The sequence below is a fragment of the Rutidosis leptorrhynchoides genome, chromosome 6 (assembly GCF_046630445.1).
Source record: "Rutidosis leptorrhynchoides isolate AG116_Rl617_1_P2 chromosome 6, CSIRO_AGI_Rlap_v1, whole genome shotgun sequence".
In the NCBI taxonomy this organism is placed as follows: Eukaryota; Viridiplantae; Streptophyta; class Magnoliopsida; order Asterales; family Asteraceae; genus Rutidosis; species Rutidosis leptorrhynchoides.
Genome location: NC_092338.1, coordinates 5,759,190 through 5,778,644, shown reverse-complemented (window position 1 = coordinate 5,778,644; position 19,455 = coordinate 5,759,190). Strand labels below are relative to the sequence as shown.

Below are 19,455 nucleotides of genomic sequence, written 5' to 3'. Positions count from 1 at the left end.
ATTAGGTTTGATCATTGTACAAAGTGGTCAATGCAAATTTTATACAAAGGTTAATTCTCTTTATTGTTCATATTATTATGTAAACTATGTAATATGTAATGTATTATGTATTTTTATTTTTTATTTTAAATTAATTGTTTATTAGTTTTATCAATCGATTTTCAATCATCAATCATTTATTGTGTGAATGATTATTGTGGGTGAAGTTTGAATGAAAAATATGTTGAATCTTCACCTACAATCACATTACATTTTATATATATAGTGTAGACGAAACACTTATTTAAGCAAAATTATCAAGTAAGTTTACTTGATGATGTGAGAACGTATATAGATGACAAATTTTTTTGTATATAGATAGTTTTAGATATTATATTTTTTATCTGATTGTACTATAGTTCTGCCAAAAAGTTATCAATTCAATTGTACAAACTTCTCTTTAAAAGTTAAGTTGTCTATTCAATTGTACTAAAATATTGCTAAAACGTTAAGTAGTTAACTCAGATGTATCAAACTTTTGCTAAGAGTTGAGTTGTCAACTTAATTGTATCAAACTTACGCTAAAATACATAAGTTGTGACTATTGTCTATTAGTTCGGGTTACTATACTTGTCAAGTAAGTATAAGACCACAGTTAACGCGAGCGTTTCTCACCCTAAATCGCCCACAAACGCCCGGAACGCAGCGTTTGTGGGCGTTTGTCCCTGGGCGTTTGTCAGCGAAAAACGCTGTAGCTGTTTTGGCGTTTGGGTACGTGGCGTTTTCTGATTGGTTAGTCAAATTGGGACGTTGGAGCCGAGTAAAAGCAACAGGCGAGTTTTTATTTTTTATTTTTCCTTCTATCTTCATCTCCTCCAATTTATTCTTCCCCTTTTCTCCCAAATTAACATAAACCCTAACCCTAAATCATCTTCAAATGGCAAACAACAACAACAATACAAACTCCAACCAATTCCCTACTGAAAATGAAAACGAATTTCCGAATTCGTTTATGCATTTACTCAATCACGGGGCATCTTCTAATCCTAACTTTGGTGCATCTTCATCAAACCCTAATGCTCAACCATATCCCAATTTTAGTAATTACTTTCCGGGTCAACGATTGAACGAGATGCAACAACAACAACTTATGCAACAACAACAATTTCAACTTCAAAATTTCAACTTACAACACATGTTGCATCAACAAGCTATGCAAGCTCAACAACAAAATCAATATCAACACATGTTGCAACAACAATCACAACCTCAAAGACAATCTCAACAAGAACAATCGCAATCCCAAGCACCCGACACGCTTACTAGAAAGAAAAGAAGCCATAAGAAAAAAATTGGGGGTATGATTTTTTGCTATTTTTTTCGAATTTTGTCTTGTTTTTTCGAATTTTTTCATGTTTTTTTTCGATTTTTTGATGATTTTTCCCTAATTATTGATGGTTTAATTGTTGATGCTTTGTTAGAATATAATTGTAGATGCGTTTTTTGATTATAATTGTAGCATACAAGATGATTAAGTTGTGTTTTTGTATGTTGATTATGATTATAAGTTGTGTTTTGATTATGATTGTAGATAATTAGATGATTATATAGTTTTTGTATGTGGATTATGATTACAAGATGCGTTTTTTGATTATAATTGTAGATTACAAGTTTTTGATAATAATGTAGATTATAATTTTAGATTATAAATGTGTAGTTTGTTGGTATAATTGTAATATACGTAGGTGTATCGAAAAAGGAAATATATAAGAAAAAGATGTGGGATCCCGAAGAAGAAGCGTGGTTAGCCACTTGTTGGATTGACTCGTCCGAAGATTCAAAAAAGGAAAACTCTCAAAAAATAAGTACGTTGTGGAATACGATTTATGAGAAGTTTAACAACAATGAACGTGGTTGGTATCGTGGGGACGATCAATTGACGAGTAAATGGCGTAATGTTAATCGGGCGTGTAAGGATTTTAATGATTTTTACGAGGATGTGAAACGCAATTGGCGTAGTGGTCAAAATGATGAAGTGATCATGAAAAAAGCGTTGCTTATTTATAAAAGAGAAAAGTTGAAAGATTTTAACATGGTTCAAGCGTGGGATGTTTTGAAAAAACATCCAAAATGGTATGCACCACCGCCTTTCGGGGGAGAGGACGAGGGCGACGACGATGATGATGATGATAACGATGTTGAAGAAGGTTTTGATGATAGTTTTCATGTTGATCTTTCCGACTCGAGGCCGATTGAAAAAGAGTTGTTTGGTTCCGATCGTTTGCAAAGGCCTCAAGGTAGAGACAAGGCAAAAAAGGCCGCGAGACGATCCGTTTCATCCGATGCGGGCACGACATCGCGTTCAACAAATTCTTCCAAGTCCTCCAAATATTCGGAAAAAAAAGAGGAGGAAAAAAGTACATCACTCGAGGCTTTTCGAAATGCGGCTTACTTACAACAAGCCGCGTAAAGGATTCAAATTCTTAAAACGGATATGCACGGGTTGAAAAAGAAGGATAAAAAGACCGTTCAAAAGCTAAAAAACTGGGTGTGTACTAAATTTAGAGAGATCGTGCAGATTTCGTCCGACGAAGAGAACGAGGAAGATGACAACAACACCACCGACAACGACGAGTAGTTTTTTTTAAGTATTTTAATGTTTGAATAACGAATGACGGACGGTTTTTCATGTTTATTTGTACGTTTTTTTTTTTTTTTTATTAATTCCTAGACGTTTTTTTAATGTAAGTTTTTTTTATTTAATTTATGTTGTTTTTTGTTTAATTAACTTGTTTTTATATATTAAAATTTACTAAACAAAATAAAGAAATACAAAAAAAACAAAACAATAAAAACAAATAAGAAATGACACGTCACAGTCTTATCAAGACAAAAACCCCCCATGACAACTCCCCTCAAAATGTCATGGCCCAGTCACAGTTTTTCCCCAAAAAGTGCAACTCTACGCCTCCACGTCACAGTCACCATTACCTATGGTCTAAGAGAAAGAGAACCGAAAGTAAGTGATAAATTTTTTTAATTTGGAATGAAAGATTAGAAAGAAAGTTACAAACTAAACTCGTTCTCCTTTTTTTTTAACACCAAATAAAACACGAAAACACGAAAACACGATAACACTTTTTGTTTCTCCTTCTATACCAAGTAAACTGGGTAACAGAGTGTAAATAATTTGTGCGAAAACACTTGACTTGAACATATCACCTTTCTACTTTGTTTCCATTCAATTCAATCCATATAATTCGATTAAAAAACGAATCTAAATTCTCTGTCTAGATCCAATCCGATTGCGATGCCATCACGAAGAAGAACGCTGCTTAAGGTCATCATCCTCGGTGATAGCGGGTCTGCAACTTATCACTCTTTTTTATCTTCAATTTTCGTTCCTATTTATTCCCCAAAATTAATCCGTACTTCATCTGATTTGCTTGATTATATCGATTGTATATAGTTTAACAGATAAAGAAGCCTACTTTGACTCATACTTATACATGACTACAAGCTTATTATATTTGCATTATCTATAATTAGCCTTATTTAATTTCAACTTGAATGATATATCTTCTTAGGGTTTTAGAGTGAGTGACTTTATCCTTTCATATGAGTGCATGTAATTATTGATTGCTATTGTAGAAATGATTTCTTATGCTTTGAAAGTATCAGAAATCATATATAATTGTGTTTATTTATTGTTCTGATTAGGGGAGGCAGCAGACTGAGTCAAGCTCGGCTTGAACACGTTTAGTGTTTAGGCTAAGCTCAAGCTCGGCTCCTATATCTATACAAGATTACTTTCAATAGCTATGTAGAAAATATTATGATAACAGAAATTATTTTAGATGTCTAAAAATGAGATTATTACTTGACCATTGGTCAAAATGCAAAAAATATTAATTCTTACAATATTGTGTATTACTGTATGTCTGTATATAAGTATATACACACCTACATATATTAGTATATTACATAAAGGCTCAAAAAGCTTGATACATTCCTTGCTTTTATATATCTCAAGCTCGATTTTACAATCGAATTCAGCTTGTTATATTTTTCGGGAGCTAGTTCTATGCTCAATTCTCAAGCTCGGGCTCAAGTAGTTTTATAAAAGCTCAACTCCTTAGCAGTTAGCAGCCATAGTCCTGGTTAGCAAAGTGTATTATGTCTTTTATAATGATCGGGGAAATTATTCGATGTATATCATTATATGAGGTTAATCCCTCAATAAATACAATACAATGCTTGGTAAACCTAAACTAAACTAGACAACCTAACAATAGTAATTAGTAATATATTCAAGATTATCATACCATTTATATTGTCTAATAGACTATTATTTGTTGCTGAGGCAGGGTTGGTAAAACATCTTTGATGAATCAGTATCCTACTTGAACTGTTGATTTGTATTTGTTTATATACATGGATATCGAATGAGTTTCTGTACCATTACTACGTCAAAGAATTACTGTGAACGGCGAGAAGTGATGCCATTATTGGCAATGGTTCTTGTTAGCTTTAACGTTGAACTCTAGATATGTGAACAAGAAGTTTAGCAATCAATACAAGGCGACTATTGGAGCTGATTTCTTGACGAAGGAAGTGCAATTTGAAGACAGGCTCTTCACTCTACAGGCCGGTTATCTTTGTTTTTCTCTGGAGTGATATCATAGTTGGTTATTAAGGTTAGTTGAAAAGTAGTCAATACGATTTATCGTGTTAGTTCTTTCCTGTCTTCTTAGTTTTGTTTTGTTGTGATCATATCAGATTTGCATATGATAATTGCTTCCCATTCTCATCTCCATCCTAAATGAGATATCTAGAATTTGGTTATGTTTTCTTTGGTACATGGGGGATTGGAAAGTTTTGGATTTCGGTTACTTGTCATAATAAATAACTCTCTAATTTTTTATCTTACTTTTTGTTTTTTGATATATGTAAACTAGCTTTATTATCATCCTTTTTGTAACATGATCAAGGAGGCTGTCCTTCTTATTCTCTTGCAAACAATTACGAGTACAATCTTGAAGGATTCAGTAAATACAATCAAAATCTTAATGTAATCTGGCTTCTGTGTTTTTCCAGATTTGGGATACTGCAGGACAAGAAAGGTTTCAAAGCCTTGGTGTTGCTTTCTACCATGGTGCAGATTGCTGTGTCCTTGTATACGATGTAAATGTGCAGAAATCGTTTGATAATCTCAACAATTGGAGGGAGGAATTCCTTATCCAGGCACTTCATCTGTAAACTGAAGTCTAATCCCACCTTAAGAGAATGCTTATGATTTTTTTGCCAATTTACTTATGAATTGGCCGATTTGGTTTATGTGTTATCTCAAACGGGTAAAATAAAAACGGTTAAATGGAGATGTGTCAAACGAATTGGAAGTCTTCCAAAGCATATACCTTAATGCAGTAAAGTTCCAAAAGAATTTAATGAAATGATTCTTGTACATTTTTATTATTATAAAAGTATGTTCTAGCAACAAGTGTTTATGAACTCGCATTAGCCAAGCTGCCCGATTTTCTACCTCTAGCGTAAAGTTGTGTGCTTGTGTTACGAACTGATGATTAAGAAAATTCTTTCAGGCAAGCCCTTCAGATCCAGAAAATTTCCCATTTGTGGTTCTAGGTAACAAGGTTGATGTAGATGGTGGCAATAGTAGAGTGGTATGTGCACGTCGAGTTTTTCTATTATATTGTACTTGAGATTATATGGACTACACGATATCATTTTTTATCTTCCTTTTCCCATTTCCCATCAAGAATAATGGGTTGCTAACAGGTATCTGAGAAAAAGGCACGTGCTTGGTGTGCCTCGAAAGGTGGTATACCATATTTTGAGACCTCTGCAAAAGAGGGAATCAATGTTGAAGAAGCTTTTCAGGTCATTGCAAAGAATGCCTTGAATACTGGAGATGAGGAAGAAATGTAAGGACTAAAATTCACTCATTTTACCTGTTACTCTTTTTAGTGGGGGGTGCATGTATGAAAATTATAGCTGACCATTCAGGCCCATTGACTTGCATAGGGTTGATATCAGTTCTTACTTTCGACCCATTACCCATTTTTCCTGTTACTCTTAACAAAATAGACAAGAAAGTGTTTCAAGTCAACAACCCAACATGACTTGTTACAGCTGGTGTTAAAACTATCAGTTCTTACTTTTGACCCGTTACCCATTTGCTACTTAAAAAAATAATAATCCGTATCATGGAAGCAACAAATCGATGATCACACCTCACATCACAAATATGAATTATGTATAATATCAGTTCTTACGTTTGAGTCTTCTTCTCATGTACATCGAAAGTCAAAGTTTTCATCTAACCATCTTTCTTGTATGAGCGTTCTGAATATTTTTGCCTGAATCTGTGAAGATACTTGCCAGATGTAGGAAGCACCAGTCAACAAAGGTCCACCGAATGCGAGTGCTAAATGCAAATATGGAATTCTTTAGCCCACTTCTTTTAATTATTTGACTATAACTGTAAATTTGCAATAAACTGTGTGATACTGCCACATAGATCCTTTTTAAGTCCATGTGGATGTTGCAATCTTGTAAGTTGATTCCCAGTTATGGAAAAACTATAGATGTGTGCCAATATGGTTATAGTAGGTTTGTGACTTGTGCATCAGTTTGGATCGGTAATACGCCCAAACTGATCTTTGTAATTATTCAATTTGCGCCTGTTTTGATTGAGATATGACCTTATCGCCCAATTCCTTATATACTTCTATCCGATATTTTTTTGGTACTTTATACAAGTTTAATTATAAAAAGTCAAAGCAGACTTGCATTATGCATCAATTAACACTTGAACATGCAATTAACACTTGAACAGAACACGAAAACATTATCAAAATTCATGGATGCAACATGATGTTGGCACTGGATTTGTTGAATCAATCCTTGAAGAATTCTACCGGTTCTAAATCCAACTTATTGACGAGTAGAATTCACATGATATCCAACAAAACAATTCACTAAACACCAAATTATCTTAAACACGAATTCTTGACTTTTACTCCCTCTAAAGTCTAAACAAATACCAAATTTTTCACATGGTAAAATATAATCTCAACTCATATAAACAAGTACAGTGTATAAGTTGAAAAGGGAGACAATAACATCAATAATTTTTTTTTTCTAAACTTAATATTTTCTTGAAAAGTTCAACCAAGTTGTAATTTTGGATGTATCCGCATTTCCTTCCAAAAAGATACAAGGTAATACAAAATGGGAGAACACACAGCTTTTATAGTTAGAAATTTAGAACACATGATGAAGATACAACAGATAATTTAATACCTACCCACACCTTGACAAGATAATAATATTCAGGTGCAAATGAACCCTAGGATGTTCTTGAAACTCAGAATGACATGACACGCCTATTAATAGTCAATAATACCCCGCTACAAATCCTGAGTATATCTACACAACATGAAACGTTACCACAGCCCCTGCACCTCCCATTGATACTGCATTAACAACAACGCTAACTCAAATGACTTACCAACTTGCACATTATTACCGACTTAGATAACATATACGCTCTTTAGTTGACCTTCTAATTAATTGACCCTTCAACCCATCCAGACCCTTGATTTCAAAGCTTCACCAATGACGAATCTTACCTGCCAAGTAGAGATTCAAGTTATTTTATTATAGTCCCAAATATTAAGCTTATGATCAAGCAGATGACTCACTTGGTATACCTTGTTAGTAGTTCGCGTGTTTTGGTAATAATGCTAAATAACATTTATGAGGGCCATATTACTTCATTCCCTGGTTGTTTGAAACCTGATCAGAGTTTCCTGCAACTGTGCCGGGACCCTTCAAGTTAGAAACGGGTGGAGTGGGCCCCATCATAGGTCTTGAAAGTGGTGGCCTTTGAGGAGTCATGCTCATCATTGGATTTGGTGGTCTTTGTACAGTATTTGGTAATGTCGCTCCGGGCCTGTTTGGTAATGGTTGTTGTCCCATAGGTCTACCAGCAGAAGAAGCAGACATGCCCAATCGGGCAGTGATTATTTGGGCGCGTTCATGGTAAAGTCTCTGCTTTGACCTTTCCAATTGTTCCCGAGCCCTTGATACAACACCCTCCATCTCCGTAAAGAAAGCCAACTTGGTCTCCAGTTTGTGCAACTGCAGTATATAAGTAACATAAGTAACTTATCACTACAACCAAAAGAGATCTATGGTTGTTAATAATAGAGGTGGCTAAATGGGCGGGTCTGGCATATTAGGCAAATGATTTGAGACGTATTTGCCCAAAAACATACATAATTTCATCTATACTTCAAAAATAGACTTTGGAAGAAGATGCTCAACCTGTTTGTCATGTTCTCTTTTCAGCCGAATTTTAGGTGTTTTACAATTTGATCCATTAGAAACAAAACATAACGTCAATCAACCAATTAATAAGCAGATTTGTGAAAATTGCTACCCATATTGAATATCAACATTCAATAGAAACTAGTCAGTAACTAATTACCTGCTTCTCTACCAATGACGTGGCAAGCTGTCGAATATGGTCTTCTTCCTGGTCCGCCAAGAGTTTTGCCTTGACAGCTGCAGCAGAAATGGCAGTAACAGCTGCACGTGTCAAGTTATGCATAATTGGGTCATCTTTAGTGTCCACAGGTTGTTTCTTCACATTATCAGTGTCTATTGCTTCTATTTCGCCTACAATATTGAACATAGAAAATAAATTAAACTAGACCATAGAAAAAAAATGTCAAATGAGTCCCTTTCAAATAATTGAAAAGGTTCTAATATGTTTACTTGTTGTGAAACAGAAAAGCATGATAACTGGAAAGAACATTTTTTCCCCTAACACGAAAAAGACGGAGAATCACACACCAGCACACCGATTCGTTCAAGTAGAGCATACTGTTACTAAGAGATAGATGTTTAATATGGGAGGGTTGGTTGCGGGTCATATTCAGTTTAAGTTAAGATGAGTGACGTTTAGTACAGATCAAGAGGGTTGCGTCGACCCATATCAAAATTTTACCATTTCGTATACATAATTAAATGTGTTAATATGGAGCAAATGCCAGACAAACCCAACATAGTATGGCCTTATAGATTTAGCAATTCAGAAATGTTCATGGACAAGACATTCTGCAAGGATTAACCGACATAAAACTACTCCTGAGTGGCTGAATTAACAATCGGAATTTCTGTGACAGTTGCCCACTTATAATACAAAACTATAAAGTATATAATAATCATATTTTTAATGAAGTTTTTAGATTATTAATACTACACTTTGAATAATTTTGACCTGTTCACATTCATATCTATAAGATTTTGTTTAACAAAATGATGCAGGATTGGGTCAATATGTTGGAACAATTGGGTTGGTGGATTATTGGGCCAAATACATGAATCATTATGTTGGGCTTGGAAAACAAAATGGTGGACATGCAAAATCACGTGTTGGTATTGGATAGGAAGGGTTCAACAATTTTATTTGAATTTATGTTTATCCTTATTAGTTTATGTTTATCCTTAATTTGCTCTAGTATATAATATGTCTACCGGTTACGGTTGTTTTAGTTTTTTTGAGATATTGAATTTAATAAAAAGTCAACAAAGCTTTGAGCTTTTTGTTTTCGTGAATAAAGAAGTCGAAGCAAACTTCTTTGTTTATTTTGTTCGTATTATTCAATCGTTAAATTCTGTTTGGCCACGTTTATTTGCATTACAAAACATAACCATAATAACCAATTCCCAAGTAAATAAGTTGAAACCTCAACTTGTACTGCTAATTTTTACAGTACAACAGATTCCCTATTATATCCCTTCTACCCTCATCAAGATATTAATAACATTAGTGCTGTAGATAACTTACACAAACCTGAATTATCTGTTTTTTCAGCCGGTGCAGACTGGGGAGGTTCTGCCTTCTCCGCCATCTCCACATCCTTGGGAGCATCTGTCGACTGAGAGACAGCCACTGACGGTGGAACAGCATCAGCAGAATCCTCAGATTCCTTTTTAATGTTTACAGGATTCTCAACTTGTGTTTGCTTATCCGTTTCTTCAGTAATGACCTGTTTCTCAGTAACCGTAACCTTGTCTTTCTTTGTAGAACACTTTCTTCGTGAGCCAGCATTTTTTCCTTTCTTAGAAACCACAACTACTGGTGTAATTGGATCTTCTTCCTTTTCACTAGAGACCACCAATTTTTCCTTCTCATTCCCGGCTACATTCGTATCTTCCTTCTCGTTATGCTCATTTACTGGATCAGACTGCTCTTTTAAGCCTTCTTGCTCCACCACTTCTTGGTCATCTCTGAGTACACATTGATGTTAGTTAGTTTTACAGGTGGCAATATGGTCAGTTTGTGTAACAAATTAACTAAGTCAAAATATAAAATATTTATCGTGTCAAAACAGGTCAGCTGGGCTCAAACCACTAACACTTCTTTTTTCCTTAAATGAAAAATATTATAAGAAAAATAAACAAAAAATTTTATAAAAAGCATCCAAATTGTTTTGAATAGAACAGATACGGTAGGATAAAAATATTCAAATAATGCTTTGGGTCACCTTCAAACTGTCAAAACCATTTCATATTAGTTAAGTTTTATCTTCGGCCTATATTATCTGTTGGAGTTAGATAGAGCCCACATGACCCATTTACAAGTAAATGGGTTGATATTTGCCTCAAGGGTTAGTTAGAGATGAATCTACAAGTTTATTAACCTCTCTTTGTCATCCGCTTTCTTCTTTTCATTGGTTGGATCTTCTAAAACAAAGCAATGCCTTGCAGAAAGCTGCAAACCAGTGGCACCACCAGACACAGATTTCAAAGAAGTACGGGCTGAAGCAGTCACGATATTAGGCTCCACCAACCGAGTCAGAAATGCTGCCTGAAAAATGCAAAACCGATAAACCAACTAAACAAAGGTACGGAACTCAAACAAACATCTAAAAACACTATACACTACACGTATCAAAATTTGCATTTAGGAAGCTTCTTGAATTCAATTATCTATATTGGTTTTAGTGCCCATTCTTTAAGCAACTAACTTACCATAGCCATGACAGGGTTGCCAGCATCAGCAAAAGAAAGTTTCTCATTGAGAGGAGAAAGAGAGCCCACAGCATCAAATGCTTCTCTGAGTGCTTTCACCGCAATGTTCACACCATTTTCCTGATTAATATCTTTTAATTTATCATTATCCACCTGCTCTGAAGTATCCATTGGAGACGCGTCAGGTTTGCCATTATCAGAACGTAAATCATCATTGTTAAGTACAACCTTAGTATCCTCAGTTTCTTTTACACCTTTCGAATCACCATTTTCCTCATCAACTTCTTTTTTGTCAGCTTCTTCTTCTTCTTCTAAACTTGACCTAACTTCTTTTTTCTCGTCATTATCATCAAGATTTGTGTCTTTCATCTCAGTTTCTTCCTTACCATCTGTATCTTTCGTCTCAGTTTTTTTCTCTTCATCTGTATCTTTCTTTTCAGTTTTTTCCTCATCATTTGTATCTTTCTTATTAGTTCTTTCCTTGTGATTTGCATCATCTTCATCGTCACAATCCCGGAATGTATCTTCAATTGGCATTTGAACAAAGTGTAAAATACATTGAGCTTTAGTTTTAGTCGCAACATGTTCAGCAATCTCATTCCAGTTCTCTTTGAAAAGCTCCAGAGCTTCAAGTAACAGCAACGTCTCTTGATCTGTCCATTTCCCGCTGCTTGTCCCAGCAGCATCACCGGCATCCATAAGGATGAAATCAGATGGTGCCATATCAGAATCAAACTTTCCATCATTGAAGCATTCAGTACATAAGTCATAATCTGCCTGCCTAACACAAACCAAATCAACATGCAGCACAAAACTCTGATAAAACATATATATTGTATAATTTCATATGTTATTTCATAACTTTTTCCTGGGAAAAATCATGGACAACTTTCCCATTATCTGACACTTGGTGATACTTTTCTCTATGGATGGTGCCATAGTACATATCTACTCCTATTAATAACTAAAGATACAACAGAAAGGAATAACAGTAAACTATTTATAGAATGAGTTACAAGTCCGAGAAGACGTACCTGTTTCTGACAATGGTAACGCTTACGAGAGCAATCAGCTGCACATGAATTGCAGTGATACTCAACAGATGGTCCCTCAGGCTGTAACGATTCATCAGTTAGCATGGACTCAGCCAACCGGGATGGAACTGCAGGCGTAGCAAAACTACTCCTAGGAGTAGCAGGAGAGCACACTTGTTCCACCTCAAACTCGTAAAGTTTTTGTATCAGTGAATTATGTTTTGCAGCTTCTTCAGGACCACCAACTGAGGTGGCAACACCTGCCTCTGGTAATGGATAGTAATTAATTAACCCCCAATAGTCTAAAAACTCCATCACCTCTTTCTTAGCATCCAAATCACCAACTGATATCTCAGAAAGATCTTTTTCTTCTATTTGGGTGTTGGGATTCGCATGAAATTTTCTCATTATGGAATTCCGTATTTCCATATAGATTTCAGGAGTCCGGTTTTCCAACTTCCCGTTGAAGAAAGACGGCAATGCCTTCTCCTCCAATTGATGAACTTTTGTCCATGAAAACCAACCTGCACATCCCACCCCTTGTCAGTTCGCAGTAGGTTCATTTCTATATTTTAGTACCCTTGAAACTACTAAACTTCAGTGCAATACTAAAGGATAAATAAGATTTGGTCAGAAACACACACAAGTCCCAGGTCCAATATTGAGAACCATAAGTAAATCAAACTTATAATTTCAGCTGATAACAGTAACTCAAATTAGGAAATTTTTACATAAATAAAGCATAAAACAACTTAGAAACCTATTCTTCCAAATTCCGACTGCAGCAAGTCATTTCACACATACCAGCTCAAAGTTTAACATTTCAATTACTTTTCAAAAGTGAAGTTCCTAAATTTGACCATCCTAATCATCAGTACTAGTATATTACTATTCTATTCTGCAATTAAATTAATCATGCAGACATATACTACATACATACATACATATTAATTAATGATACAGTATATACATATGCATACAACTATCAATCCAATTTACAGTGACTTACCACAAAAAGTTGGGACAACATGTGAATTAACATCACGTGATTTCAATTTCTCAAATTCAGCTTCAATTTTGGCTTCTAATGCTTCCCAAGCTGCTCTCCTAGCAACCAATTCCTCTTCCACTTTCGCTTCTATTTTCGCAACAGCCCCAACGTCAGTTTCACCGTTCACAGCCACCGCATCCCAAAACGACGTCGAGTCAATGTAATTAGGCTGTAACCTACCTCTGGTCAACGGACCGTTGTGGATCGGGGGAAATAACACCGGAGACGGTTTCTCTCGTGTTTGACGCTTCGATGACGGTGGCGGTGTTGATAAGCTGTTGTTGCCAAAATTCGAGGCTTTTCTTTTTAAAGCTCCACCTCGTCTCCGTGAAGACGGTAGCTCCGCCGTTAACGGCGGTGGTGGTGATTCGGTGACAGTTGTCGGTGAATTGTGTTTTTCTTCCATATAATTTTTAATTTTAGGGCTTGTTTTGCAACTCAAAGACAGAAGATTGAAGGAGGAGAGATCTATACACAACAAACACTATTGTTATTGTTATTTTGTGTATCGCGAGTCCATGATATTACAGTGTTCTGCACCACTGCTGGACGTTTAATGGTGACTGCATCTGAATCCGACGGTCATGGAAATTTTGTCTACTATATTATACGGAAAGTAGTATAGTATACTATGTAGATGGGTTTTGATATATCTACCGTAATTTTTAGTTAATTCACCGTAAATCATGCATTAACATGTTGTAGTATATAATCTGTTAATACACAGTTGTGATGGATGAAATAAAAGTAATGTCTAATTTATCAATTCCCTATGTAGATGTAGATATAGGTTTGTATGTTCACATTTCATTTCACGTAAGAAATTAAAGAACGATAAAAAAAATATAACATTTTGTCGATGGTTTCTGAACTTTGCAATAAATATTGTTAGCGACCTTCATCTGTTTTTTGGCTTCGTTGACCTCGATCTTTTAAGTTATTCCATGGATAACCTTAAATTCAACAGTCGTTAAATTTGAACCGTTAAGTGACTTCACGTGAACTGCATGTGAGGGGTATTTTGGTTAATTTATAGTTATTATGTTCTTTAAAAGCCTGCGTGCACATGATGTGATTGGCGAGTGTTTTTTTTTACCTATTGGTTTCCGTATATTCTTTAGTGATTTCGAATTGCATTTGGTGAGATTGGCCTTTTCTATTTTAGATAATTAGAGAGAGCTGCTTGAACCTATAGTGTTGCTTGATGTAATTGAGAAACAAACACAACCTATTACTATGTTTTCTGAGAGAAATAAGGGAAGCATCTGATATAAGACATCATAGAAAAGCTTAGAATGTAATATTGTGTTTGGATAAATTTGAACGACTTTTAAATATCATTGATGTGGTACATGCACCGTGCCTTTTAAAATTGTGGTTGTTGGTAGTACGTTTTTAGTGTGTAAGTTATATCATGAAATGCATTTAGCATTCCGAAGAAATGGATAGTATTTACAAAGTACAAGAAGACAATAAACTGTAAGACTATTTGTAGTGGTGACTCGTGTTGGATGTTCGCGTTGGTTGTTTTTTACACTTTTTTGATAATTAAGATGTGTTGGCTTTTTTAGTGGAGTAGTGGTGGTGTGAATTTTTTGTGTTGGTTGTTAGTGCAGTACTGATGTGACATTTTATTTTTATTTTTCTGTTATATTAATTTTTTTATATTATTTATATTTATATTTATATGTAAAATAATAACAAGAGAATAATGATAAATATAATATCAATTAATTTTGCATTTTGTACTACCTAATACTTAGGGATGGTAAAAAAAACTCGTACCCGATAGGAAACCCAAAACCGATATTTTTGGGTCGGGTCCGGGCCTGGTAAATGGGTCTTGGGGCGGTATGGGGATGGTTTTAATTTTTTTCGCGGGTTCAGATCCGGGGATGATTTTAGGCAGAAACCCGATTACCCGGCCCGTATACCCGAATAAAGACCCGAATCCATATACCCGACCCGTAAACCTGATTGTCCGCCTCGTGAACCCGATTACCCGACCCGTATATCCGATTAACCGGCTCGTATACTCGAAAAAAGACTTAAATACTCGTGGAAAAACCCATTTGCCCGTAAGTTCGTAAGTAAATTGGGACCCGAATACCCGCGGAGAAACCCGTTTAGAAACCCGACGGGTCTGGATCAAAGTTTGGGACGAGTTTTTATAACCGAGTCCAGGCCTAGGGTTACCTAAACCCGATCTGATATCATCCCTATTTATTTTTTTTTTTTTTTTTGTTGCAAAAAACATGAAATAAATAACTTGAATTGTTGGTTGAATGTGGGTTAATACACTAAACGATAAACTTAAGTATCATTAACCAAAGAATATGTTTTGATGATGACACACACACATACGCATAAGTGATGACTGACATCTTAACATAAAACACGCAAGGTCACTAATCCATACTTTATCTTGCAAATGACCAAGTCAAACATAGGATTAAGAATGAAATTAAAAGTTCAGGTAAACACACGGTCGAGGTACGGTCGACTGCATAGTCAACCGTGAAACCCCAAACTGAATTGCAACGTAGTTTTCTGAAAACAAGTTGCACGGTCGCCACCACGGTCAACCGCAGTGCGATCGCAGTTTCTTCTGTCTCCAATTTTGACCAAATAAAGTTTGACTAGTTCCCGACATCTATAATTCATGAAACCTTTCTAAACATGCTTAGAATAGATGCCCTCTCCATACTCAATTGAGTTTTGGTCATAAAAACACTAATTATGATTAATTACGCCTAATGACATCTTAATGACAAATTAACCAAGATTAGGCATAACACATAAGTGTTAATCAACAACTTGTGATCTTAATTCTTATCTAGATATATTTAGTACGATCATCAAGTGCCAACACACTTAAGCCAATGTCACTAGAACAATGATTGCTATTAGAAATGACTTAGTGATTAATTAAGGCTAAATGAAGAACAATGATCTCAAGGTTAAACTAGAAATGACTTGTAATCCTAAAACACACTTAGATACATTTAGGATGGTCACCAAGTTCCAACTAGAGATTGCCCTTCTCTTGTTCATGTGTTGGACATTAATGTGTGCTTACACATTAATCATGTAATGTGTTATATTGCACATTATACTTTTTAAGTACTTGAATTATAAGTTGTACAAGTATCCACATGATTGATCTTAGAATAACTATCTCTTGCTATGTGAGTATTACTTGCTACTTGCTAATATGCTTAATACTCATAAACTTGTCAACTTAATTAATATGTTTGCCATGTGCTCATTAGTTAGGATTCAAGTAACTAAACTACTCCAATAGATTAAGTGTAAAATGGTTCACAATGAAACTATAGTCAATTGTCTATTTGGTCTAGTCTAAGTAACTAAGTATGATTGCTTGATCAAGAATAACTTAACCTTAATGTCTCTACACACTTCATGATTATCTTATAGAGGTATTATTCAATTAATCCCTAACTAAACTCAAATGAAACATGACTTGTGATTAATTGGAACTAGGGAGTTAATGATATAGTGACTAGCTTTTAGAATTGAACCAGGAGCATTAAAGTGACTAACTAAGTCTTGACCAATCTGAAATTTCCCTAAATATCAATCAAGACACTTCTCCAAGAATGTTGGGTTTGTCACTTTTGGAATGATTAGTCACTTTCATGCAATGAGACCAAATCTCACACACTTAATGCATATAGTACTTGTATAGGATGTTTGGTTTCTTTTGCAGGTGCTAGAAGGAGTAAAGGTGCCAAAATGTGGTGTTCAAATCTGAGTCAAACGGCTATACAACGGATACCAATTTTGGACTGGAGCACGTACGGTCGCACCACGGTCGACCATGAAGACAACCGTGTGTCAACGGCTATTTTTTGAATCCCACTATAAAAGGCAAACATTTAAGAGCATTTGAAGCTGACCCTCTTGCACATTTAAAAGGCTTATCTCCAGTGATCACAAGTGCATCAATTACTACTCAAATGTGATCAAGCAAGAGAAGATTCTATGATCTTATAGATATAGAATTGGGTTATTGTAAACTTACTAATTAAAATCATTTATCTTGTGAGTTTACTTAATGTAATGTATGTCCTAGTATTGTGTTAGGGTCATCATTGCAGAGTGTATGAGTCTTGTAACTTCAATTAGTGGAAGCAAAGGCTAGCTTAGTGATCTACTTCCTTAAAGGGACTTAGGAAGTTGATTAATCTCATTTGGAGATTAGTACTTGTCCAAGGTGAAGACAAGTTGATCTAGGTTAGAGTTGATCTTTCAAAGGGATAGAAAGATTAGGTTTGTTGTCTACTAAAGAAGATTGAAGACTTGTAAATCGGATCTCCACCGGATTTGGAGAAAAGTGCTTAGTGAAGCAACAAATCCCGATTAGTGTGATCGGGGAGTGGATTAAGGTGGATTAGTTAACATCTACCCGAACCACTATAAATCCTTGTGTCTATGTTCTTTACATTACACTACACACATCAAGTTTGAGTTGAGTTGGTTGATCAAAGTAAAATCGAATTTGGTGATCAATCGAAAAAAATGTTAAAAACGTATTAAGTAATGTGATGACCCGGAAATTTCTGACCAAATTTAAACTTAATCTTTGTATGATTAACATTTCCGACACGATAAGCAAAGTCTGTAAAACTGAATTTCAAAATTTTTGAACTACTTTTATATATTTAAATACTCTTCGATTGTTTTCGACGATTCGCGAACAATTATATGTAAATAGATACATATATACTATAACTTGAAAAGGTAATAATGTATTAATTGTTTGATACCGTACATTAAACTTATTGGTTTAAATATCTATTTGAATATATATGATAAGTTGAAATATTTATTATTAAAATTTATTTATAAATAACTTCCAATGTGTATTTAAAAACTGATTTATGTATATTAAAAAGATATATACATATATATAATTTCAAGTTATTTAGTAAATGATAGTAACATTCGTTTATTGATTCGATTGATATTCAGATAAGTTAACTAAAGCATTTAAGATGAACCAGTAAAACACTAATTTGCTACAGTATTTTCAAATTGCTACAGTACCCAAAATGCTACAGTGTTTTCGAAAATCACTATTTGCTACAGTGAAATTGACTTTGCTACAGTAACTTTGCTACAGTAAACACTATTTTAAAATGTATTTTAAAAAATAGCGAGACGATGATTTATAGAAGTAAATGACCAAAACACTCAAATGTATAAGTTATATTTTGAGTGATATAATTTAGGGATAATTTAAGGCTATATTTTGACTAAGGTACGTGTCCCAAAATTTAATGTACAAGTTTTATCAGCGTACGAAGAGACATTCAAAAAACCGGAACCGGGACATAAGTCGAGTGACGACGTACGACTTATCGAAACAAAAATTACAAATCAACTATGCACGAGAATAAAATATAATATATAATTAATTAATTTAAATTATATATTATATATATTATAAAAATATGTCGACGAGCTAGTTGCCAAAACATTGTGAGCTGGAAAAGTTTCCCATGCGATCGCATGGGAATTACACTGCCCAGCCATGTGATCGCATGACAGTGGAAATCAAGCCAGGTCTATAAAGCTCGCAGTTTTGTTCGAATTTATTTATTTTTTTCTTCTCAAATCTCTCTGTCTCTCAATAATAATAATAATAATAATAATAATAATAATAATAATAATAATAATAATAATAATAATATTATTATTATTATTATTATTATTATTATTATTATTATTATTATTAATATTATTATTATTATTATTAAGATTAATATTATTATTAATCTTAATATTATTAGTAGTAATATTATTAATTAGTATTATACATAAAATACTACGACGAGGTCATGAGCATGTCACTTTCAAAATGGGTTTTTGAGCGGGATAGAGTTAAGAAAACTATGGGTTATAGCTATGGAGGTTATGGGTAATGTTCATGAGTATTGTTTGCAAATCAAACCTAGTGTTTATCATCTCTGTTGCGTCTACGTACTTTCCTGCAATATTGAATCACAATATTGATACGTGAGTATTCATATCTTATCTTTTATATATTAATTGTGTATCCATGTCTAGTGCTCGAGTATATATATTTATACATGCTTGTATGCTAAATTTCGTCGTTAAACAGTTTATAATGAATCACGAATTAAATACATATACTACTGGTAAAAGGTATATGATATACATGTTTTTGGAAAGCTGGCGAAAAATCAATAACTTTTCATTTAGATACCGAATAGTTTCGATGAACGTATTAAAAGATATGATCAACTGAATTATGATTAACGTTAATTGAAATTGCTTTTG

General features: G+C 34.4%; 2 protein-coding genes across 4 annotated transcripts; one reads left to right on the top strand and one right to left on the bottom strand.

The window, feature by feature from the left end:
• The first annotated feature begins 3,184 nt into the window (after nt 1-3,184).
• Nucleotides 3,185-6,705, top strand: LOC139851486 (ras-related protein Rab7-like). The gene is made up of 7 exons (XM_071840552.1): nt 3,185-3,342; nt 4,347-4,373; nt 4,527-4,626; nt 5,077-5,223; nt 5,580-5,660; nt 5,776-5,921; nt 6,371-6,705. Exons 1-7 carry the CDS (start codon nt 3,290-3,292, stop codon nt 6,426-6,428), a joined length of 612 nt encoding a protein of 203 aa, XP_071696653.1. The 5' UTR covers nt 3,185-3,289; the 3' UTR covers nt 6,429-6,705.
• A 424-nt stretch (nt 6,706-7,129) lies between these two features.
• Nucleotides 7,130-13,598, bottom strand: LOC139855955 (SWI/SNF complex subunit SWI3D). 3 transcript variants are annotated; one of them, XM_071845191.1, is made up of 8 exons: nt 13,087-13,598; nt 12,078-12,601; nt 11,044-11,820; nt 10,713-10,879; nt 9,857-10,299; nt 8,492-8,682; nt 7,704-8,142; nt 7,130-7,631 (listed from the first exon to the last, which is right to left on the bottom strand). In XM_071845191.1, exons 1-7 carry the CDS (start codon nt 13,532-13,534, stop codon nt 7,771-7,773), a joined length of 2,922 nt encoding a protein of 973 aa, XP_071701292.1. In that variant the 5' UTR covers nt 13,535-13,598; the 3' UTR covers nt 7,130-7,631; nt 7,704-7,770. The 3 variants fall into 3 exon arrangements, with proteins under 3 accessions (XP_071701292.1, XP_071701291.1, XP_071701293.1); XM_071845190.1 differs by having other exon boundaries at nt 7,132-7,631; nt 7,713-8,142; nt 13,087-13,597; XM_071845192.1 differs by having other exon boundaries at nt 7,133-7,631; nt 7,713-8,142; nt 9,863-10,299; nt 13,087-13,597.
• Between the last annotated feature and the right edge of the window lie 5,857 nt (nt 13,599-19,455).

What these genes read in the sequence shown, in the direction of transcription:
- LOC139851486 (XM_071840552.1), top strand. Translation starts at nt 3,290, where the DNA reads ATGCCATCACGAAGAAGAACGCTGCTTAAGGTCATCATCCTCGGTGAT. An exon ending in ACAGGCTCTTCACTCTACAG is followed by an intron (nt 4,627 to 5,076) that starts GCCGGTTATCTT and finishes GTGTTTTTCCAG; the next exon opens with ATTTGGGATACTGCAGGACA. An exon ending in ACTGGAGATGAGGAAGAAAT is followed by an intron (nt 5,922 to 6,370) that starts GTAAGGACTAAA and finishes GAATCTGTGAAG; the next exon opens with ATACTTGCCAGATGTAGGAA.
- LOC139855955 (XM_071845191.1), bottom strand. Translation starts at nt 13,534, where the DNA reads ATGGAAGAAAAACACAATTCACCGACAACTGTCACCGAATCACCACCA. An exon ending in AAAGCGGATGACAAAGAGAG is followed by an intron (nt 10,300 to 10,712) that starts GTTAATAAACTT and finishes ATGTGTACTCAG; the next exon opens with AGATGACCAAGAAGTGGTGG. An exon ending in CGTCATTGGTAGAGAAGCAG is followed by an intron (nt 8,143 to 8,491) that starts GTAATTAGTTAC and finishes TATATACTGCAG; the next exon opens with TTGCACAAACTGGAGACCAA.